Source organism: Lipophrys pholis (assembly GCF_963383615.2).
Source record: "Lipophrys pholis genome assembly, chromosome: 11".
NCBI lineage: Eukaryota > Metazoa > Chordata > Actinopteri > Blenniiformes > Blenniidae > Lipophrys > Lipophrys pholis.
Window position 1 is genome coordinate 16,615,484 of NC_137631.1, and position 24,855 is coordinate 16,640,338.

Genomic DNA, 24,855 nt, shown 5'->3' on the forward strand with positions numbered 1-24,855 from the left:
TGTTTACATCTATAATGCATGGAAGCGGTTATTTGTGGGTCTACGCATATACAGCAATTCGACAAATCCCCATATGTCACCTTGTTTTGCAGGCGTAGGAAGACTTTGATAGTCTCATGTTATTGAATTTCTGAATTACCTTCTGTTTGTAATGTTTAGGATGTTTTCACATGTGCTGATTTCACCCAATGGGAGAGATCCAGTAACCTCATGGCCTAATTCAATTCCCATGGAGGGGACTGAAATAGTCACTGATCCACATATCTTCGGATGCATTTGGAGACAGTGAGTTTAAAGCACATGCAGACAATTGTCTGTGTGTGTGTGTGTGTGTGTGTGTGTGTGTGTGTGTGTGTGTGTGTGTGTGTGTGTGTGTGTGTGTGTGTGTGTGTGTGATTGATACTCATTCCAAAGAAATTGACAAATACAAATAAAAGTGCAATTTTATTGAGTCCACCAAACATATATGATGAAAAAATAAACATGAAAAAATAAACCCATAAACATAAATGGTCCTACTTGACATGTATAATTGTATATATCATATACAACTAATTGTATGTTGACACTAACGATAGAGCAATGTACAGACTGCATTCAAAATGTTGTTTTGCAATCACACGGAAACTTCCAAGTCAATTGAGACCCATCTTTGCTCAGAATGCTATGATTAAAAACCATTCGAAGTACAGCCTGAGAGAGAGTGAGGGCTCGGTCATCCAGACAGTCGGTCAGTCACACCAGGGCGTGATAAAACCAGTGACCGGTGAGGGCACAGGAAAACATCAACCCAGCCGTAACTAAAGGGCCTAAACGAGGAACAATGGCAGGGCAAACAAATGAGCTCAGTCCGGGACATGGCCAAATTATTGCCGCCTCACACATATGCTATCTCAAATCTTTGAGCAACAGATTTCGGTTTCCACAAATCATCCCTCAACAGGACAATGTTAGCAGGGGCTGGGCTTCCAGCAGGAATGGGGGGGTGGGGGGACGCTCAGGACAAGACACAGAAACAAAGCTGCATAAGCAAAGAGGAGAATAAAAGCAAGTAATGTCCCTGGTGAGGATTATGGATAAAATGTTTAGACTGTACATTGAGTCCCATTAAACATGACGTGATCATTGTGACACCATTTCTTTGTTGGTTAGTTTATCAATTTTATATTCCATTCAATGTGGGGGGAACATTTTTTTTTCACAAAGAATCATACCTAGATTAAAGCTGCAAGCAGTGTTGGCCAGCAAGCATATCATGAGAAGCATTTCCCCACTGTGACGAAGTGACTGCTGACATGTGCTACACAAATAAAGCTGCCTTGCTGTTATTGTTTTGTTAAAGTAAAAGACTGGACTGAGTAGGGTATTTTAAGGGTGTCAAACACATTTTAGTTCAAGGGCCACATACAACCCAATTGTATATTGAGCCTGTCATGCTGGTAAACTAGTGCCATGACAACCTTTAATTTTTAACTTCAAACATTTTTGTTGTTGTGACGCAGAGTATACATGATGAAAATGTCTATATTTTCACAAAGCGAAACAATTGTTTCTGAAAATTAGTATAACCACAACATGAAGCCAAAAGTCTGGTGCAAAATACAGTGAAATGTTTGTTTGTTTGTTTGTAATTCTTTATTTCATTCAAAAGCTTAAAAAATAAATAAAAAATAAGCAGTCTTCTCAACAAAACTTCCAATTCAACACAATTTCAATGAAAAGGAGCAGAAGACAATTTCACTCTTATAATATCTGCCCCTTAGTTGCCGATCAATACCTTTACATCGGTCTGTTAATGTTGCAATGTTGCATGCAAAGCGGATGGGAGAGGCACCTCATGGAGGAGATCATATGTTGCCATTGAGATGCTGAGATCAAAGGATGTCGGTAGTGAGAGGCAGGCACATAAAATATCCTCTGGAATTTTCTAGTTATTATTATTATTTTTCTTTTTAAAATCACAATTTTCGTTGAAATTTTAATCATTTGCGGGCCGGTTTTGGCCCATGGACCTTATGTTGGACAAGTAGCTTCTTATCAGGCTACATGATGATCCCCTGCTGTGTTTCACTGTGTCATGTAAACAACAGTTTGACCGGTGGGACCGGTCTCCGTGGCTTTTCTCTCTGTTGACCCAAAGAGGGGAGCAGTCTGCCTTCACACATGAAACTTGATCCCGGCTTAGGGCCTCTACATGCTCAATATCTACCAGGTCATATAACCTACTGGCTCCAGATCTGTATTGGACCTCATAAGTGCATAAAGCTGATGAAGGTACAGTTCTTTCTGTGAACTTTTAATTGTCTTTTTTAATAGTATTCACATATTTATAAAAAACTAAACTTTTTTTCTTTTAAGCTCAATAACTCCCAGGTAACAGATTCCAAACCCGTGTTGAAGCACGTGTCTCCCAAATATCTACTGGTTAAGACACACGAATTTCTAATCAGTCCATATTCGAAAAACAACGTGGTCACCACATCGTGTCAAAATGCCTTTTATTTTGAAAACCAAAAAATTTACTCTGCTCCAAGTCGTTACCGTAAAGTTCACAATACGAGCGACCATAACAACCTCGGAAAAATGACTTGACCAAAAAAAAAAAACCTGCCATGTAACACAAAAAGAGGAAGGAGAAGAACTCCAAACAGAAAGGAGAGACGGCTGGCCCGACTGCAGTAGTCATTGTTATCTGAAAGGTGAAAGCCGGTGAGGGGAATCAGTTTGTCACGGCGCTGCAGGGGTGCGCGCGCAGCTCTCGGTTGCTTACGGCCGGCGGTGCATCTCTGAGGACACTGTGTGATAGTCCTCTATCCTCGTGTCCTCCTTCACAGCTGCTCCTCCGATGTCCGTCCGGGCAGCCATGAGGTCGGGCGTTATAGTTCATCGCCTGGGGAAAAATGTGACGTTCTACGTGAATGAATTGAGTTCTCCCGCCGCGGGACGCTTCCCTCGAGCCCCAGAGGAGCCGAGGCCCGTCCTGCTCATGTTGCCCTGGCTGTTTTCACGTCCTCGAGCTCACGCGAAGTATTGCGATATCTACTTTCGCTCCGGCTTTGACGTCCTGGTGGTGGAGAGTGAGGTGAGAGACAAACTCATATCTGCAAGCGACCAGCGTTTTAGGGAGGATTTACACTTTTGTTTTCGTCACCAATGTACTTTTACTTATATGACACCATGATTGTGTAAATACATGCATTCATGAAATGCACGCGCTCTATACATGATAGAAATGACCGAATCAGCCATATTGGATCATTTGTTGCACCACAAACTTTAGATTTTCCCTCTGGGTTTCAGTATAAACATAGTCTGGCTATTAGGCACCATTGTTGTGACACGCATTGTGCGATAAGTTGTAAAATACAGAATAATTCAGGTGTTACAGTTCAGGCTGATGATGGAAGGAAATATTGTCATTCTTTTATTTTGAAGTTTTTTTTTTTTTTTTGTAAGTTGTACATGTTCTAGTTTATTTCATTCCTTGTCTTGTTCATTTAAAGTGAATGGGGTTTATATGTATTTTCTATGTGTTGAACTATGACCAGCAATAAATCATTCTTCTATTCATTTCCCAAAAGGTACACAAAAGTTTACTTAGTGTCCATGTTATAGATGTTTAAAATAAATGAAGGTGTATATATAGTCACTTACACATATATAGTCACTTACACATAATAATCCTTTTCCTCCCTTATTCTCAGTTTTTCAGGCGATCTCACAGAGGAAAAGATGCTTCCCCAAAGCAATACACGACATAATGTAAAATCTATAGCAGTCGTGGCTCGGCGTTGGCATGACACCTTTAATAACTGCCTCCCTGTGTCTGCGGTGTGAGGGACTGAGTGGTCCACCTGCCTTTGCCCACAGTCAGCTGAGACGGAGTTACTCCATCAGCCTTCAATTACATCAAATCAATTTTATTTGACAAACACTGTGCACTTTATGTATACATTTTGTAATTTTTTAAACACTGTTATGATTGTCTGAGAGACAAGCTTTCAATGTAGATGTTGGTACCTTTATGTTGTAAGTGTTGATTTATTTATTTTTTGATTCTTTCATCCTCTCACGGTTCTTGTTGTCCTGTTCTTTCATGTTTTTCTGGTTATACAACCTGTTCCTGGCTTGTTATCTCTTATCTCCTTGTTTATTACTCTGTCCTTGTATTACCTTTTGCGCTCTTACCTTGATTGCCCCAGACGTTGTTGCCTGGTTTAAAGCCCCCAGCAGCAGACGTACCTGTGCTGTCATCGGTCTTGTGTGTTGGTTGCTGGTTCCAGTCCCAGCTCTGATCTATGCCTGTTTTCTGATCACTATTATTTAGCTATGGGATCAAACTGTCCCGACGAACGGCTATTTCACTGAGACACTGGGAATGAAATGCCTCCTTTAGCAGACTATCAAAAAGTAAATGATACTTTGAGTAGTTTTAATGGCGGCTTGAAGGTTGTGGAAACAAGCTGGTTCAAATCCCATTGCTGAGAGGTCGCCACCGTGGCTCCCTGAGCAACAACCTTATTTCCTTTTGCCTTAAAGAGAAAAGGCACAAATCACACTATCAGCTGTAGAAAAATACTTGAGTATTGAGTATTTATTTAACAACGGTACTTTTACCTGTAAATGAGAACTCATTTCCAGTTCTTTTGCCACCTGTACTGTGTATTTTTTTATTTTATTTTTTTTTAACAAATACATTTTAAATCCTAAATGCTTTTACAGGTTTTGGAAGAAATCCACGCGCATGTGGTGAAATGAAAAATACAAGCACTAAACCACAGGGACAACTGGTAGCGTGACCTCCATACAAACGCCAAACAACGCCATTGTCAGAATGAACGGAGCGAAGGTTAAACAGCAGTTGCCGCCGCAGTTATATGTGGCGTGGAGCGGCCCGGGACTGCATCAACGCCTTTTATTTTTGCACCAGCGATGAGTCAGACGTACAGCGTCGGGCTTAGGAAATAGACAAACGAGGGCTTCGTCGGGCCGCAGACGTAAAGGCTGTGGCGAACCGAACGTGTGGATCACATGATCCGCTCCGGTGAGCTCGGAATCGTGCAGCCGGGAAATTTAATTTCTTTGAACTTGATCACAAATGTATTTGTATTTATCAGTGTTGCTTTTGTTTGTTTGTGTTACGCAAGAAGAGTAAAAGACTAGAGTAAACGGAGAGCGACAGTCATCAGAACTCCTTTGTTTCATTTGTGTAGAGACTCTGAGATTGCGCGTCACCGTCCCTTACAACAACAACAACAACAGATTTATATGGTTGTCTTCTGTTTGAACCATCGCTTTTATTATCGTCGTTAACATCTTTATTCTTTAATCTAAATGTCCCCCTTATTGACACGACATTCAAACTTCAGCGCTTCCATGCCTGCGCGGAGGCGGGCGCCATCGCATCGTGGAAGGTCGACGACTCAGGAGGATTGAACTTTTCTTCTTTCCCAGGTGAAAGAGTTCCTGTGGCCTCGCTGGGGCCTGGATCACGGACGGAGCTTGCTGGAGTTGCTCCACACGGAGCGCTTCGCGTCCCGCCCGCTGCTCGTGCACGCCTTCTCGATCGGCGGCTACACGTTCGCCCAGATGCTGGTGCTGATCTCCCAGGACAGGCAGAAGTATGAAGAGTTGACCAAGAGGATCCGGGGTCAGGTCTTCGATAGCCTGGTGCTGGGCTCTGTGGAGAGGATGGCCGTGGGTGAGTCGGCATTCACCAAAGAGTGATGTAGCGATACAAATGTGTCACTCTGCGATACAAACTTTTCTAACGTTGCTACCAAAACCCGCCGAGCCTTTGAATGAGCAGTGATACTGATGTCCGGCTCCGTGACCGTGGTCCTGCTACGTCATCACTTCACAGCGACTGATTCTTTTCCGCTCTCTGCTCAGGTCTCGGCAAAATGGTATTTCCTCGTTTGGAGACGCTGACGAAGAAAGTCAGCATGTGTTACTTCAACACCTTCCGACGCCAGACGGTGGACTACTTCAACGTAGGGATCGATGCCTTTCGGAACACGCCGGTCGAAGCTCCTGCGCTGTTCTTCTTCTGCGACAACGATGTGATGAGCGACTCCGAGGTCCTGACGGAACTGATTGCTTACTGGCAGAAACTGGGGATTGACGTGACGGGAAAGCGGTGGGAGGACTCCACACACGCCGGCCACCTGAAGAGACACCCGCAGGAGTATCTGGCCACCCTGAACACGTTCCTGCACTCCGTCTACATTGGCCAACCCAAGGCCAAGATGTAAAGAAAAGAAAAACAAAAAAAAACTCCTCCACACTGTGAAAATCAAAAGTGCCTTCCAGGTCATCTTAGAAACATTCAGGCAGGCACGTGTTCCTGTTTGATAGTCACAGTGGGTGTACCGTCACCAATCGATAAGTCGGATCACAGTGGAAACCTTTTTTATCACAATTCTGAAGTTTAATTTCAGGTTTAGATAAATAAAATGCTGAGCTATTTTACTGAATGCAAAGTGTATTCGATCTATAATGCCTTTTTACTACTTCAGTATAACTTGCGTATCACGTTAACCTTGGTGACATTTACATTCTCATCTAAGGGAAGGGATAATTACTTATGTGTACTAGTTAGGTCATTTATACATTCATGTTTGCAATACAAATATTGTGACTCTGTCAAATAATTTCACTGCAGGATTAATAATATATTTTCTATTTGAAGTGTGAAGTTGAACACAGGAAACTTTGACCATTTTTTTTAATAAAACCAGAAGATTGCTATCTACCCAGAAAGAGATTAATTTGTGGATGTACTTTAAATATCGATTCATATTCTTTAATATTAATCAGGCATTCACGAGTACGTGCAATTTAGAGACGCCAAGTTACCTCAAATAAAGTGTATTTTATTGAACTTTTGTTACTACACTGACTCCTTTAACCTTGAAGCTTCTACTAATAAACACCAAAGCTGCAGGAAAGACCAGTGGGATTAATCACCGACGCGTCTTTAAACCTTCACCACTTGACAAATATCCATTGATGGTGGTTGTTGGAAATGAAGTGATGCCGCTCCTGATGCACTGTCAAGCTTTGTGTTTCATAACTTGGAACATTTCTGACATGCAACTGTCTCGTAACTATGTTTTTTTTTCTTGTCTCGTTATTTCTAATAAATATGAACATGACTTATTTGAAATGTGTCTATTAGTTTCTGCGTCCCTCTCAGGTCATAGTATAAAGTATTAATTCTGTTTCAACACCTTTTGTTCAGATTGTTCATATAATTTTCTTTTTTTTTTAAATTTGATTTAACCACCGAAAGCACCACCTGCTGGTGGAAACCGTGTAACACAGTCCTCTTATTACTACCAGGATTTAGTTTGAACATCAATTCTTCTCTCTTGCTGTATCCATTTTAGAAACAACCACTTAAAGACGAGGGCCAATAATTTGGGGGGGGGGGGGGGGTAGAAAACTTGAATAACCAGAGAAAACAGTTCTTGAGTACTACAACACTTAAGATAATCTTTCATAGAGATTGTTTTCAAAACCGCAAATGTGTTAAACCTTATTATAAATACTTTAGATTTACTACTAGGACTTTAGCTTGGCCAACATGAGACTTAATGCTGTGATTTATAAAACTTTAGCTGTTTTGTTTTGTCATTAAAGGTTGTATTGACTCGGGGCCTGAAGGAAAACTGGATCTTCAGTGCAGATAGAAGGCGATTCAACAGAATCCAAAGAGAACCAAGCTATTTATTAGCCTCTTCGGATATCACAGGGAATAACATTTGAGTTTGTATACATATCCTCCACGGGAAACCAAGGAACAATCCTACTCTTCCTGTTCAAATTACAGATTTTTTTTAATTTTATTTGTTTTTACGATGAAAGTTGGTCACTTTTACACAATTATTGGCATAACCTTCCAGTAGTTTAGAGAGTAGACAGTGACAGCGACCATGTGTCATTCTTGTTCCCCCGTATTCTTGAACTGAATTGAATCTGCAGGATTTCAATATAGGTGTGTTGCAGACCCCCTCCGGGACGGTAGGCGGCGCCACAGACAGACTTTACGAGGAGAAACACTGCTTCCGCCACAATTTGAAGATGGCGGCTCCCACATGTAAACATGCGACTACATTTGGTGGCTTGTAGCATTCAGGACAAGCGGTCATCTGGCGGCTATTTCTGCCTCCGATTTGTAGTTTGAACTTTAATTGACTTTACTTGACAGAGTAGTTGAGTTTGAGGTCCTCTCACCGAGCTGTAAGAGAAGAGAGAGTTGGCGTCATGGCATCGCAGACCATCTTCGTGGGTTCCCTTCCAGCTTCAGCCTCTAATGAACGTCTGGAAGAAATATTCTCTGACATCGGTCCCGTAAAGCAGTGCTTCGTCGTTAAAGATAAAGGTAACGCTGTCAAAATCTACCCCAAACTTCATGAATGTGGACTATTTTGTCCAAATACGTGGAACAATTCGTAACGAACAGATTCGTGCATTCAGATTAAATACGTTGTTATTTTTGCTCCAGGCGCTGAAAAATGTCGCGGATACGGATTTGTCACCTTCTCCATGTTGGAAGATGCACAGCGAGCTTTGAAAGAAATAAAACAGTATGATGGCCAGAAGCTATCTCTGTCTGTGGCCAAGAAGAAAATAAGAGACAGGAAGAAGAAAGCAGGTCTGTGCAAAAGCATCATCCCAAGTCCATAATGAGGAGAGATCTCAGTATGTCCACTTGATAACTTCAGTTCATCTTTGTTCCGCAGGAGAAGAGTCTGCTGAAGCTCCAAAGGACAGTGAGCAGAAACCCAAGGGCAACAGGAAAAAAGCAGTGAAAGCAAGATTAATCATTAGGAACCTCAGTTTTAAGGTAAAGTGTGTTACGTTATTGTTAACTCTGAGAGAAGCACATATTAAAAATGTACTTTTGGTACGTTGTGTTACAGTGCACAGAAGATGAGTTAAAAGAAATGTTTGGCGCGTTTGGAACGGTTGTTGATGCCTACATTCCTGTGAAACCAGGTAAAAACTCTCTGATATTTGGGTTACAGATAATTCATGTTTTCCCTCAGTTAACTTAATTCAACATAAATGTTTTTTCACAGATGGAAAGATGCGTGGATTTGGTTTTGTCTTGTTTAAAAATGTGTCCGGTGCCGCAAAAGCACTCAATGCAATGAACCTGAAGGAGATAAAAGGTCAGTGAGTGAAACATTTGACTTCTTTGTTCAGGTCACAACGTGAGATTGTGTACCACTTTGCCTAAGTCATGTTTTTATGTACAGGTCGTCAGGTTGCAGTCGACTGGGCCTTACCAAAGGACAACTATGTTGCTACACAGCAATCTTCAAGTCCAGGTACCATTTTCTTTGTACATATAAACAAGCATGGCTGTTTAATGTTTCACATCTTGGAAGCTAAAAGCCCTTTGTGCTGTCATTTTTATGCAATAGACAAAAAGAAAACAGAGGAGGCCAATGCAAAGTCAGAAAGTGGCTCTGGAGATGAAGACGACGACGATGAGGAAGAAGAAGAAGAAGACGACGACGACGGGGGGAAAAAGACACAAGAGGCACCTGAGAAGAAAAAGTGTGAACCTTCACTCCATCTAAGCTTCTAACCAAGGAACAAACCGTTGAATCAAACGTTAATTGTGTGTGAAATCTTTCCAGAGTCGGTCTCAAACCAACTGCCAAGCAGGAGGAAGAATCATCAGCTGATGAAGACAATAGTATGCAAGAAGATAGTGAGGAGGAAGATGATGAGAGTGAGGAGGGAAATGAGGACGATGATGATGATGATAATGATAATGAGAGTGACTTTGATGACCAAGATGACAGTGAGGAAGAGGAGGAACAAGATGATGAAGACGAATCGGGTATAAATACTTTTCATATTTCTTTAAGCTCCAGTTCTTCCGCGCCTCTCCGGATGCGTCATGTCTCCTGCTTTCATTTTCAGCTCAAAAGAAAATCGCAAAGAAGCGACTTCCTTCGGATGTGAAAGAGGGAAGAACAGTTTTCATCAGGTTGGTGAAACTTTTTCTTCTCCTAAACCTGCCGTCATGCAGCTTTTTGCCGAGGTCGCCCTCTTACAGCTGCTCTCGTCACGTTTGATGAATCAGCATTTCTTAATTCTGGCCGATGCAGGAATCTCTCCTTCGACACAGAGGAGGAGGGACTTGAGGAGGTCCTCCTGCGATACGGGGAGCTGAACTACATTAAGATTGTTCTCCATCCAGACACAGAACACTCAAAAGGTATGCCTGGTGTGCTCCATTAGGAGCAAGCTTCACCTCAGTCACTGCTCCAAAAAGGGGTTTTAAAACGGCATAAAAAAGGAGAATAAATAAGGTTTTTAAGGTAAAGGTAATAAAACAGGTACAGGCTATTGTTCATTCAAACGCCTGTGCAAATATTAATGTTTTAGGTCCTGATTTAAAAGAAGTGAGTGTCTCAGCAGACTTCAGGTGTTGAGGAAGTTTGTTCCACAGGTGAGGAGCGTAGAAACTAAAAGCTTCTTCACCCAGTCTGCTGTTGACTCGGGGAAACACTTAGTAAACCTTCTTAAGGACCTCAGGGGTCGAGATGTTTCATATTCTACAAGGTAGTCTCAGACAACCTACTGATTTGAACACATCTCAGTGGACCAGTCGACCTTCCAGAGTCTGATCAGTGGAGACGGTAAATACCAACCCGGTTCAATCACCTCAACCAAAATGTCATTACAATGTGCACACAATCATTGTCTGTTGACACACTGCCAAGAAGTGAGTAGATTATCTTGAAAATTCAGCAAAATAGTGCCAGTCCTGCAAGGTTGGTCAGTTTCTTGCCACAGGCTCATTCAAGATAGGTTTCAGTGTGATTATCGCGTTTGATTGATTTGTTTTCTGTTTCTCCAGGTTGTGCATTTGCTCAGTTTAAGACTAAAGCGGCTGCAGATGGCTGCATAGCTGCAGCACAAGAGGACGCAGAGGTAATTGAATTAAGCCCCAAAATGGTCTCCTTGTCTTGTGTGACAAGTCGTGACCCTGGTTTATTTCACCCAGAATGGTGGCGTCCGTGTGGACGGCAGGAAGCTGCTGGTCGTGGCAGCAGTGAGCAGAGACGACGCCGTGAAGCTGAAGGTCGATAAGACCAAAGTCGAAACGGGCAGCAGAAGCCTGTACCTGGCCAGAGAAGGATGTGAGTGAAAGCTTTTCTCTCTTCCATTATCCTCACTGAATTTATTAAAGCCCTCAGAAATAGTGATCCATATAGAGATGGCGTATCCCAGAAATGAGTGCAGAAAGTAGCTTTGTAAACTCAGGATCCGACACATCTACTCTAAAGTGGCTTTTTATCTCGCATTTATGGCACTTCAACGTGAGCAGGATTCACACTACATGCAATCTGTTCAGACATGAATGAAAGCCTTTAAGACTGTCTTTATTTGCCACATGTTCAGTATAACATAAGTCGTTTTTTCATTAGTTCAGCTGCAGTATCGCCACTATATAACTCAGCACTCCATAATTGTCCTGCATGGGCAGAAATGAAAGAAACAGATCTTAAAGGAGACATATCATGCTTTCAAATCCTTCCTTTTTACATATAAATCATACAGTTGTGGTCTATATAAAGCGGAACTGCAATGCTTGGGTCTGAATTCCTCATTATTAGAGCTCCACAGGCCCCTTTTCAACCCCTTTTCTGATGTGCTTCTGAGAGCAACTCGTTTTGGGGCGGTCTCTTCAAATGCAAATGAGACACTTCATACCCCGCCTCCTCTCCAGGTTGCAGAGGTGACACTCGGTTCAACGTCACCCTGTTCGGCCATCTTTGTAGTTTGATAGAACAGATACAATTATCTAGCGGCGCAGAAACTTTATATTCACACATTATTTACAAAATGTCAACAACGGAAGATTTGTCCATCCAGCCATACATGTTGGAGCCAGAGTCGGACCCGGCGGAGCGAGATGAAAATGACGATGATGCACCTGCAGAACAACGTCTTCATATGGATGTAACGCAATGGTGTGTTACTATATTTACACTAACTTCTCCATCCATGCCCACTACTACAATACTGCCTGTATTACAACGACTATTTAACACAGAAGTTACATTATAATCTAAAACGAGCACACAGCGCTAACATATGAAGACGGTGCAACTGCTAATGCTAACAAAACAATGACAGGGACGTCTTATCATCACACTTTTTAGCGTTATATACAGCTTACCGAAGTGCTCTGTTCGTCGTCTCCATAGATAGAAGGAACTGACCGCTCAATCAGACCAAGTCTTTCGGCAAATCCTTCTTTATACTGGCGGAGGTTGCTGAAGCAGTCGTCCTTAAAGTGCTTCGCGCACACAAAAATGACCTTACCCACAGATGTGGGTACATTTCTGTGAAAAATAAAACTCAACCAGGCACTTCGAAAAGGTTCTGATGCTGGGAGACGGTGTAACGAAGCTTGTGGGTTACTACATCCAACAACCGAACATTTCGACTTATCCTCTCGTAACTTCGGTTGGACTACAAAATCGCAGCGAGAAACAAAAATGGCGGATTGCTCGAAATGTCGATGTCCTAATTTGGCAGTTCCGCTGAGAATACTGTGACGTCATTGTTCAAAAAACGTAATAGAGAATAGAAAAATTGAAACAGATCGCAAAATATGACCAAAACAGAATATAAAGATATCAACGGAGCACCTGAAGAGACTACTTTGAACTTTTCTGTACTTCTAAACACTCTAAATATACAACAACATGCATTTAAGGGCTAAAAAAGTGGATTTAGCATGATATGTCCCCTTTAAGACTTTGAATTGGTCGTGAATCTGTTTGTATCATTTATTGTGCGCTGACCTCGATACACAGTGATCCGTGCTGGAACCAAGGCGGCTGAGAGTGTTTCTGAGGCCGACATGATCAAAAGGACCAGAGTGAGTTCATTTTTTTTTCACTATTAGCTTTTAATCTTGGAATGCATACAAGTTCAAATGTTATATCTCATTATGTTGTGTTGTTTTTTTTTTTTTTTTAGTTCGAAGAAGTAAAGAGGGCCAAACTTCGGGACATAAATGTGTTTGTGTCAAAGACTCGTCTGTGCATCCACAACCTGCCCAAGTCTGTGGACAATAAAAAACTCCGAACGCTCTGCTTTCAAGCTCTGAAAGGAGTCAAGGGAGTTCGCATACCAGAGGTGATTATCAGCATTTATATCATCAGTGTTGGTGAATATTTGTTTAAAGTCGGTTTTATTTTGGGGTCGGGTGACGTAATTGTAAAACATTCCTGCCTCATGGTGAGAATGTCCCCAGTCTCAGTCGGGGTTGGGCTTGTAGGCTGCATTGTGGGGAGTTTTCATGTTCCTCCTGTGCGAGAGACCGACTGTTGACCTGTTTTGGGGTGAACACTGCTTGTGCTTCATGTTCCAGCACCCTGTGATCCGAAGGTGGATAAAGCGATAAAAAAAAGACGGATAGTTTTGTTTGTAATTGAGATTTTTACCCATGTGTCCCCGCGTCCAGTGGAGGAAGTTGCATTCATCATGTTCCTCGTGCTTTTGTTGTGTTTGAACGTGTGTCTTTTCTAGTGTCGGGTCATGTACGACAGGAAGCCAGAGAAAGGCCAGGTGACGGGACAATCATTAGGTTACGGCTTCGTTCAGTTCGGGGACCACGAGCATGCTCTCGGCACGCTCCGCCACCTCAATAACAACCCTGACATCTTTGGGCCCCATAAGGTACGCGAGCAGATTATTGCAAAGGCCATTGAGGCTGGACTATCAAAATATCTCTGCCTTTTATTTAGATTTGACATCCAGCAAATGCATTTCATTGTTAATTTGTATTCTGTCCAACGTGAACAGATTTAACTTTCTTGTGTCATATCTTTGTGCTTGGTCTCATTTTTTTCAGAGACCCATTGTTGAGTTCTCGCTGGAGGATTTAAAGAAACTCAAACTAAAAGAAATGCGACATAATAAAAACAAGGTGTGTCTACTCTAAATTCGGTGACAGCCGGCAACAATAAGTCTCATAATCGGAGGGGAAATTTACCTACAATTGAATTAACATGTTGTTTTTTTTTGTTGTTGTTTTTATTTACTGTTTTTATCAGGAGATCGTCCGTAATCAACATCTTAAAGAAGAACAAAAGCCTCACGCCCAGAAATCCGGAGATGGGAAAGGGTCAATAAAGGGAGGAAATAAAGCACAATCTTCCACGCAGCAGGCTGGAAAGCATAAAGGTTAAAGAACGTTAGAAATGTTTCTTCTGTATCAAGGAAAGAGATTCTCATTTATCAGACAGTAAAGGGTAAATAGAGATTGATTCCAATGAGTGGTTGTTCTCCTGGACACAGCCTTTTAAACGCTATTAAAACATTTGCTTTGATGCACACGTACATGCAGTTTCTTACTCTTGCACAGATTTAATTCACCGTCATGTAAAAGGTGTTTTGATCATATTGTTCATATTGTCTCACTGCTATGTGTATGTAGTTACGTAATGTAATGTTACGTTACTGTTGTGGTTGTTATTAATCTCCCGACTTCCCATTTTCCCAGGTCCACCTGGTCATGCAGGACAGCAGAAGCAGGACAGACGTTACTCAGGCTTCCACACCAACCCCGAGGTTGAACACATAGATTTAGAAAATGGAAAAAAACGAAGAAAAGTCTTGCCTTTGCCTACTCATCGGGGACCAAAGAACAGGTAGTGTTTGTTTGTTTGGTTTAGTTTGTTTTCTGTGGGGGTGGAGGGGGTCTCTTGCACATTGCTTTTGCATATATATATATATACAGTTCAGATCAAATGCAGTTGCCTCCCAAAACGTCTATACAGCCTAATGTAAGTCATTGTGCTGAAACTAATCTCAGCTAATAATTTAATTTAATAATTAAACGAGTCCTTCACAGGACAAGTAGTTCTACAAACTTGTCTATTTCATCCTTGGTGTGTCCCCATAATCTGTTTTCCAGCAAAAGAGCCGGGCAGGCTGCTTTGTTGACTGGCATCCAGCAGCTGTGAAGTGAATAGTTGTGCAGTAAAAAAAGAAAAGGAAACTATATGTTAACTACCGAGACTTGATAGTAGTGAGACTGAAGCTTACAGAATCTCAAGTTGGTTGATGTCATTGATGACACACACCAGCAGCAGCAGCAGCGTTAGGTCGATCATGTTCTCAAATAAACTTTGGCTTTTCTTGCGTAGTTTTTTAAATAACAAAGACTTCCGGATAAATAGACACGTTTTCCCGTGGAAGATCTGGCAGTGACTTTTTAGTATGCATTGACACCAAATTACAGATTTTTTACCTTTTGTACTTTTGCAGAATGCGCGACAAAGGCAAGCAACAGGCCCCACCACCCAAGAAAGGAAAACCTGGATCCAACAGGAACCAGCGTCAAAAACGACCGATGGAAAAACCAACACAGTCCAGAAATCAGGTTTGTCTGAGATGTCAAAATTTAAAAATGGAAAGAGTTCTCGGTCACCTCCCTGAGTCCCGATGTTCCAAACCTCTTTCATTTATGAATAATGGAGGCCACTGTGCTCATTGGGTCTATCAAAGGACCAGAAAGTATTCTTCCCCTGACAATTTACAGACAATTCCTTTGACTTCATACTTGCATCTTTCCAAATCTTAAAAAAAAACTTTTTTTTTTCCATTGACATTATGGCGTGTTGTGTGTTGAATTCTGAACGTGTGAAACATGATCACTATTAATAGTGATACAGTGGTGACAATTTTAAGAGTCAACTACATAATTACACCCGTCAGTTTACTGATCAGCATTTAAAGAGTGGTTTTGCACAGGACGGGCCATGTGTCATCTGCGCTATGTGAATTTAACATCTGTCAAAGTATTTGATTCTAACCCTAACCCTCCCATCACAGTGAAAACACCGTCTCCTCAGCTGGATTCTAAACCTTAATTTGCCACGTCGGCGTGATGCCGGTTTGTGGTTGTGTCTGCCTGTCCTGCCTTCGTCCACAGTCCGCTGGGATCGACTCGAGCCTCTCACAGCCCTCAGTTGGACGAAGCATTTAAAAAAAAAAAAAAAAAGACTCTTGTTTGCTTGTTTTTCAGATGGTCAAGATGCCGAAGAAGCAATTCAAGAGGAAAGAAGGAGACCACTTTGAAAGCCTGGTGGAGAAATACAAGAGCAAACTGATGGGCAGCAACAAAAACTCCACTATGAAAAGAAGCAAATGGTTTGATGACTAATGCTCTTGTTGTTTTGTTATGTGAGTGAGAGAAACTGAGAAATGTGCTCTGTTCTTAAGTCCTGAGGGAATGGTGGCCCTGCAAATTTGACATCAGGAGGTTTTACAATGAACATTTTTATTACGAATCAGTTTTGTGCCCGACTGTACAATGGATGGTGCCTGTGTTTCTCTCGTTCTCTAATCTAAATAAATGTTTTAACTATGTGAGAATAGAGGTCTCTTGTACACATGTCTTATTTAGTTGTCTTTTCAAAATGAAAATAATGAGACTTAACCCTTTATTGGCCATTTTTTATCGATATATTTTGCATCTCTTTGTTTCCTTCAAAACTAAATAAGGCAATACATGAATAGAAGTCATGTTTGTTGCGCTGATCATTGAGAGGTGGTACTTGTGTAATATTCTCTAAAATAGCAAACGCTTTGGTGTTTTACCTCTTTGCGTTCTCCGTTTCTCACTTATTGCAGCTGCATTACTGTAAAAAGCTGCTTGAACATCTGCACTTTATACAGAGAAACCCACTTCAATTATGTATTTCAGACCTAAACCCAATAAGTCTAAAAGGTCGTATCTAGTTTATTCTTATTGTAAATAATACATTATTGTAAAATATTAATCTCGGCTACAATATTTGGTTACCACATTGTAGAGACACCCTGTGAAGGGTTAAATTGTCGGTCCCCATTGTTGTAATATTCTGTCCATTATTCACGCATCATTTTAATTCAATAATGACAGTGTTTTTGTTGCGCAACATTTTACCGGAGTTGATCACAAGCTGGATATTTTGGGTAAACACTTCCTATTCATGTACCCTGAGAGCACAAAATGAACGTATTGCATAATATATCCACCTGGTCAGGCTGCCTCTTTCATGCCGTTGTGTTTATTTTCAACTCCTCTTTTTTTTTTCTCCTCATTTTAAAGCAATGTGAAAACACACATTTCAACAAATAGGTTTTATTGACAGTTGTAAAAAAAAAAGAAATATGGCAGACAGTTTTAAAATATACAATATATCGCACACAGATATAAATAGCTGTCCCGGAAGAGCTGCTGATATTGCACTGAAATAAAAGTTACCCCCTTATCTCTTTGGTTTTTATACAAATGGCAGTTTTTCTTGGCAAGGTTCAATCTGGTTTCAGGAATTTCCAGGGATGACGGGACAGTTCATTGACATTTCTTTTGGCAGCAGGAAGCATTACACAGCTGATTCAGCTTCAATTGAGAAATCAATGGAAATGTCCACATATTACTCAACTTTTCGACACAACAGTAGTGTTGTAAAATAAACCTACAAGCTGCTCAGACTCCAAACAAAAGTTCATTTATGCCTCATATACCCTGATAAAAAAAAGACAGTCCTTATAAAATACCTGTTTCTGTATATAAATAAATACATGGCGTGTATAAATAAATGCATTTTGGAAAATACTTTCCTTACAATACGTTGCAATAGACCCCGACAGGGAATGTAAAGTCACTTTCCAAATATGACAATCGGGGCAGTAACTTACAAAGATTGGTCCTTTTGTACGCTGTTTAGCAGGTTTTAAGTGTATCCAGGTTCTTCAGCAGCAGGTTGAGGAATGCCTTCACTCTCATGAGAGCCTCCAGGCTCACAGTGTCAATGAACTCTTTCTGCCTCTGGAGCTCCTGCAGCGCCCTGGGCAGCGCCGGCTTTGGCCGCTGCTCGCTGCAGTGCCTCTGCCCCCACTGGCTGAGGTAGCCCGCCAGCGAGGAGATGTCGTACTTGATCTGAGAGACCCCGTCGAGGGCGTCGGAGATCAGGCTGTTGTAACCCTCCAGGACCGCGACGACAGAGGAACGGCCGTCCAGGTCGTTCACAGGTGGACTGAGTGTCAGGCCGGCGGGATCCTGCAGCAAGACGTGGAACACGTTTTTTAATCAAAAGTGCATCGCCAGGTTAACCGTTTCACCATGAACTGTTGGCACGGGGACTACCTTGAATTCTTTGTTCAGCCGGACCAGCAGCTGCTCCGCCATCCACTTCACTTTTGATGTCATCGTCACAACTTCCACCGGCAGAGGAGCTGCTGTGCCCGTGCTCAAAATGTGAAGCAGGGAAAAGAGGAGGACCAGGGAGCCATCCATGATTGCAGTATTTCCTTTGGTTTCTAGTGCAGCACTTGTATTCCTGAAAGACAGAAAGAATTTGCACGTAGATTATTAGAATTCGTACAAAGGTTAATTTTAGTTTTGAGTAATCTCAAAACATCCGGCATATCATCACGTCACACGCGCTTCCTCTTCTGGGAATTTACACAGTCTGTTTGAATATGGCGGTAAATAGTTGTGATGGCGACACGACTGTGAAAGGTCCAAAGTCTAACACTCAATGCTTTGCATAGTGAAGAAATAGACAATTATTTTAGTTACAATATAAAAACTCAACTTCTCAAGTATCAATCGCGAAGTTGTGACTAAGTTCACACACACAAATATACATAGACTACCCACAGTAAGACAAAGATGGAAAAGTTGACTCCTTTAAGAGTTGAATCCTGGACGTGCACAGAGATGGAGAGGGGAGTTGACCTTACCTCGGTTGGTGTCTGAGAATCTGCCGCTGTTGGGCTCCATCAGGACATCTTATAGTGGAGGACTGTTGACTCATCTCTTACTCACCTCTCCCCTATCCCCCTTCCTCCCCCACCGCCCCCTCGCTTACCTCTCCCTGTCTCATACCCCCCCCCCCCCCCCCCCCCCGAGTCCCCCGGTGGTACTGCATGAATCCGAGTGCAGGTTAAATATACATATAAATACACTTTTGGTAACTACCAGACGACAGTTTAGTTACAGGACAGTTGTGTTTCCCTCAAATTCCAGGAGATTCATGACTATGATTTTCTTTACTTTTAGAAATAGATGAAAAGAGTGAGACGTGCCTAAATCAATGAAACTATTTTGCTCTTTTCAGACAGATTGGAACGATTCAAAGTGACTCAGAAGATTATCACAATTGAAATAAGAAAGAATGAACGGACAAAGAAGCAGTAAAGAAATGACAAGAATAGAAGAAAAAAAAGCACTTAAACGTGTGCTTGTAATCAATATAATGAATACTTTTTGGTTTTTAACAGAATCAGCATTTAGTAAAAACAAAGACATTTGTTTTCTATTGTTTTTATTTTTTATTTTTTTTTATAATTTTCATTGTGTGACGATGTAAAAAACAATAAGGTAAGACCAAAATAAAAGATGTCTAAGGCATTAGAAACTTGGACTTCTCTTACCAAAATACGTAAATGCTGAGGAACCTAGAAGTTCAAAGTTGTGATGGAATTTATACGTTCAAGCTGCCTATTTAAATAGACTAATGAACGCTAAACGTGCACGGGTGCGTCTAGAATTATTCGTTTTTTTATACTGGGTGTCAAAATACAAGAAGAGGCTTCTGGTATTTTCAACCCAAAAAGTACCTGTAGATTGACTGAACTATCATAAATATGCAAAGAAGTCCTTTGAAATATCGATGTATGTAAGTCTTAATGAAGATGGAATTAAACACCAAAAGCTTTGTTAAATGTGCAAAAGCTGGATTTTTTTTTCTTTCTTTTTTCCCCCCAATGTATTGGGTAGATGTCTCTCCACTGATCTTTGTAAACATCATTGCCTAATGCTGCCACTTACCAAAATCAACCAGGCTGGTATTTACCAAGGAGACAAGGTCACAGAGTGAGTGGGCGAATAGACGTAGATCCAAAATGTATTAATGAATAAACAGCCAAAGCAACCCATTTCAAACAGTCAAAACGCTCAGTTGTTAAAAGTTTGCATACTCAAATCGTTCCAATTGCCTACGTCATATGTCCCAGTCAAATGAGATTTTAAAAAATGTCAAACTGCACACACACACGCACACAATCGCACACCCACGTACGTGTGTCCTTAGTTTGTGGAAAGAAGACAGGCAAACACGCCCACTGACAAAGGGAGAACATATATATTCCACACAAACAAGTCTTATCAGCCATCAAGTACAAACCAGAACACTAACGAACTAACTGGATTGTGGTGAAATTATTTGCGGTAACTGGGAATTGCGTTGTGCTTTTTCCAGAACATCTCGCTCACATACTGTACACGTTTTAGAACGCAGATTACATAGTTCCTTTCAACTCCCTCTTCTTGGAATATCTGTTATTAAAACCTTTTTTTTTCTCCTCAATGCTGCTATTTTTGGAAGCAGATGTTTGTTGTTGCTCCGTGTTTAAGGAGGGGGGAGTGGCTGCACGGTGCACGTTTCTGTTTCTCTGCAGGAAAAAGTTCAGTGAGGCCAAGAGGATCTGCGTGTTCGATGTAGGAACACAAGGCCGTGGTGGTCATTTTCAGTTTTCTCTCAAGGTAACTTACAGTAAACCCCAGTAACTGTTATTTCTTTATGCACACGAGAGCTCATAAAGCAGTTAACACATGGCCATTGCCCCACACTGAGCAGGATAAACACATGTGATTAAAAAAAAAAGGTTGGAAAACATTCAATGGGCATGTTTCTGGGAAAGTAAATGTGTGTCCCACTTATTATTTCAAACGGGAATTGTCTGTTATTCATGACGTAAAGACTAAAACGGATCACGTAAATGATATCATTGATTTGTGGTTATTGGAAGCTAATGGCTTCCAAATATTGTTTTAAGTCTTTTTTTTTTTTTTTTTTTCAAGAGAGGCTCTTGGACAATTTGGAGGCTCTCGTGTCAACAACAGAGTGGATTTCATTGCAAAAAAAAACGTTTCTTGCACATCTGGGATGAATAATGGCTGCTGGTTTTTAAATTCTGGGATTTGCCTGCAAGTATGTGATGCCTCAGTATACAGGAAACCTTTCGAGAAAGTGATCAGCAAGTGGCCAGCAACTAATGCATTGGGTTGCAATATCGACGGTGGAACACACATCCATCAGATGTATCTCATTTGCTCATTTGGAGACGAAAATAGCCGTTGATGGTTATACCTTTTAATGTTTGAGATAGATCCGTGGTATCAGTGGTGTTACTAATTAGGGTTATTCAAGAGGTTTTCTCTCGGCTGCAAAACAACAATTCATAAAAAGGATGAGTCAAAGGTATTTCCTCTTTCCCAGACAGAGATTTTAAAGGTGTTTATTCGACCTTTGACTCTCTGCATGGGCCAATTAGCTCCATAAAGCAGAGACACATTTTTGTGTTTCTGTGAAAACGGAAAATGCACCGCAGCAGCTCAGTTTGTGTCGAGGCTTCAGGTGTTGTCTGTAATCATAAAGGATCAATCGAGCCGCATCCCTGCAGGACCAGAAGTCACCTCTTGGAGTGTGACAGAAGGACACTGCAAGGCCTCATTAACAATTTATGAGGAGTTTGTGTCACATGACTTATGGGAGCATATGAGTCACTTCCTTAGAAGTGTGTGCCTCTCTTTGATCAATCTTCACACACACACACACACACACACACACACACACACACACACACACACACACACACACACACACACACACACACACACTGCATGTCATGTTTTCACTCAGGCTGCAAGGCTTAGGAGAAGGTATGAATTTACTTTACCAGTAAGTCATGCCGGGTGGTACACAGGACAGAAGGTTACCAAAGTGTCGCACTTGCTAATGGGAATTGTATGGTGTCGGATTTCTTGTCCAGATGCAGATGGAAACCAGGAATTCCACTCAGCAGGATCTGCCGCCTGTGAGTCACAGGAATGACGGGAATTCAAATTCATTGATCCCCCCTGTACTGCCGTTCAGTACAGGGGGGCTTGCCCCCCCCCCCCCCCCCCCCTCTCTCTCTTGAGTGATGTTAACGCCATAAAACCTGTCTGAAAAGGCCTGAATCAGCATCTGCTCAAGGATGAGTTGAGGCTCATGCAGAGCTCCGGTCACAGGAAGAAAAACCTCAGAGTAAATGAAACATTCAGCCACCGAAGCAGCAGAGGTTGTTTTACATTTTAAACTATATAAATATCACACGTTTTGTTGAGGATTAAGGGAGGCAGAGGATTTAACACCTGACTGAATTCATGCAGATTATAACTTGTGACATGTTATGCAATATCCCAAACGGTCAGGTTCACTGGGTTGCTGAGGCTTTTTCCCGTCAGCATATTGTCAAGAGGCCTCATTTTTCCGTAGATTTTGAATAATAGACTCGAAACACACTTTGGGTCATCCGTGTCCTGCAATGGTAAAAGTTCTAGTCAAAAATAACAGAAACTGACAATAAATAAGACATATACTTTTTGTGCTTTAAAAATAAAAGGTGACTTATTTTGATGCCAACAAACAAGCTACAATCACTGTTTAATGGAAATATATATTAAAAAAATTACTGTATATTTGTCCATGTTTTGTTAACTTTATTGTGCTGAGTCAATTACTGATGGATTTGCTTTGCATTACACCCACATAGACCTACACCTGGGAAAAGCTGCAAAACAGAGAAACTGAATTGTTCGGAAATGAAAATACGTAAATGTGACTTCACAAAACCAGACGATGCGATTGGGAGTGGTTGGACTTTACTGGTACGACCAATGCAAAGTATTGTTTTGGGTTGCACTACCAGTATCAGCATACAGTATTTATGATGAAATAGAATAAGTAAAATGTTTTGTTTCATGGAAGCCCTGAGCAAATCATTTTATTTTAAGGCCTGATTTTAAAGAAGCGTGTTCAGGCAGTTTGTTCCACAGGAGTGGAGCGCGGTGTGAGGACTCGTTCCAGTGACTGTTAACTTTGTGTTTCTTCTTCTTGTCGCTTTCAGTTTGTGCATTTCTTGTTTCATTTTGAACCTCAAACGTCCAGTCTCTGTTTCAGGTCATTTGTTTCCCTGTTTCTGTCTGCCTTCCCTCGGTGTGTGATTACCTGACTCCTCCCTAATGTGGTTCACCTGTGTCTCCTCTTCCTCAGTGTAAGTTCACTTCCCTCATTACCTTTTGCCGGCTCGTCTTTCTACCTTTGTGTCTGGATATCCACCAGTCTTCCTGGTTTTTTTCCTCTTATTTCCTTGTGTACTGACCAGTTTTTATTCTCTGTGACCTGTGGTTTGGATTACCCTTTGGATTCTTTGCTCGGTTTGTTTGGAACTTGTTTTTCTAAATAAACCTTTTGAACTCTACCTTTTGTGTGCGAGTTTGGGTTCTGCCAGTGTTTGTGACACGGAGGAACTAAAAGCTGCTTCACCTTGTTTGCTTCTGACTGTGGGAAAACTGAGTAACCCTCTTCCTGTTTAATATTCGACAAGTAAATCTGAAATGTATTTAGGTCTGAGACCACTGACAGCTTTACAGACCAGAGTTTAAGTCAATCCATTGACACACATGGGCAGCCAGAGCAGAGATTTAAGCTCAGGTTTAATGTGCTCCACTCTCTTTGTATTGGTGAGGACTCTGGATGAACTGCGGCTATCTAACAGTTTTTTTAATGACACTTATAAGCACACCGTTACAATAATCCAACCAACAAAAAATGAATGCACAAACAAATTTCTCTGAATCTTGTTCGGTGAGAAATCCTTTAATTCCTGCAATGTTTTTCAGATTTAAGCTGATTTTGTCATTGTCTTAATGTGGTTGTTCAGTCTATAATCACACCCAGATTACTGAAATAGAACCAAAATGAACACTGACCTTTCACTTTTTTTTTTCTTTTAGACCCAAAAACAATCACTTCTGTTTATCCTGGGTTAAGCTGCGAAAGGTTTTGACACATCCACTCAATATAATTTATTACTTGCTCAGTATACAGGGCTGAAGTCATTCACTGACACAGATATATAGATCTGCGCGTCATCTGCATAATTCTGAACGGAGATGTTGTGATGATGTGTGATCTGAGCCAGACGGAGCATGTCCATGTTAAATAAAAGAGGCCCAAGGATGGAGCCTTGAGGAACTCAAGTGATTTTCCTACACTCAGATTCAGAATTACCCATTGACAGAGATTATGTCATGTATTTACAGTAAGATTTAAACCAGCTTAAAATAGGTCTGATTAATGCTGTCTTTAGAGCATTTCGGAACCTTTAAAAAGGTTGTGGGCAGAGTGTCAAGGCTGCAAGTTGTGCGCTACGGTGCTGGACAATGTCAGTTAGAGATGAATAGGTTAAAGGGTGAAAATGTGTATTTTTGTGTGGGGGCTCGGTCGTTACTGTCATAATGCCTGAGGTAGACTGTCTGATGTTCATTCTTATCTGTGCATTGTTGTTGGGTGAAGTAGGATGAGTAGTCAATTGCTTCCTGCATCAGATAACAGTTCAGGAGAGACTAATGTTGAGGGATTAGTGAGTCTTTCCACTCCACTAAACAAAGTAAATGCATTATTATATATGATGAAAGTAGGAGTGTTTAATTGGACTAATGATGTTGTGCAGGTTGTCTTGGCTGGTCACAGCACCATTCACAACACTGCCTCCAAAAGCTCTTCTGGTGACAACAGTGGCTGGTGTAGAACGTTTTCCTTCATCCCTACACGAGCGTTGGTGGCCTTCATTTGTGTTTTGTTTGAGTGTGACTCAACTCTCATCAGAGAGTCGATGACACGTGTCCAGTGGCGTGGTCAGGTACCCTTTACAGGTCGTCTCGCACACAGACCATGCTGATGTAAGTGCTTTCTAATAGTGCTT

The 24,855-nt window shown here is 41.4% G+C and overlaps 3 protein-coding genes across 3 annotated transcripts; 2 read left to right on the forward strand and 1 right to left on the reverse strand.

Annotated features, from left to right (window-relative positions):
- Positions 1–2,521: 2,521 nt before the first annotated feature.
- LOC308117265 (uncharacterized protein) lies at positions 2,522–7,172 on the forward strand. The gene is made up of 3 exons (XM_080476027.1): positions 2,522–3,082; positions 5,455–5,701; positions 5,893–7,172. The coding sequence occupies exons 1-3, from the start codon at positions 2,846–2,848 to the stop codon at positions 6,252–6,254; spliced, it is 846 nt and encodes a 281-aa protein (XP_080332153.1). The 5' UTR covers positions 2,522–2,845; the 3' UTR covers positions 6,255–7,172.
- Positions 7,173–8,062: 890 nt separating this feature from the next.
- On the forward strand, positions 8,063–17,299 carry rbm28 (RNA binding motif protein 28). The gene is made up of 20 exons (XM_080474340.1): positions 8,063–8,386; positions 8,510–8,659; positions 8,748–8,851; positions 8,928–9,003; positions 9,087–9,179; positions 9,267–9,338; positions 9,435–9,570; positions 9,654–9,859; positions 9,943–10,009; positions 10,131–10,240; positions 10,886–10,959; positions 11,033–11,168; positions 12,855–12,919; positions 13,021–13,179; positions 13,573–13,722; positions 13,898–13,972; positions 14,100–14,229; positions 14,549–14,696; positions 15,316–15,430; positions 16,076–17,299. Exons 1-20 carry the CDS (start codon positions 8,269–8,271, stop codon positions 16,211–16,213), a joined length of 2,322 nt encoding a protein of 773 aa, XP_080330466.1. The 5' UTR covers positions 8,063–8,268; the 3' UTR covers positions 16,214–17,299.
- On the reverse strand, positions 17,164–18,802 carry LOC308116261 (leptin-like). The gene is made up of 3 exons (XM_080474341.1): positions 18,784–18,802; positions 18,185–18,377; positions 17,164–18,097 (listed from the first exon to the last, which is right to left on the reverse strand). The coding sequence occupies exons 2-3, from the start codon at positions 18,332–18,334 to the stop codon at positions 17,762–17,764; spliced, it is 486 nt and encodes a 161-aa protein (XP_080330467.1). The 5' UTR covers positions 18,335–18,377; positions 18,784–18,802; the 3' UTR covers positions 17,164–17,761.
- Positions 18,803–24,855: the final 6,053 nt, after the last annotated feature.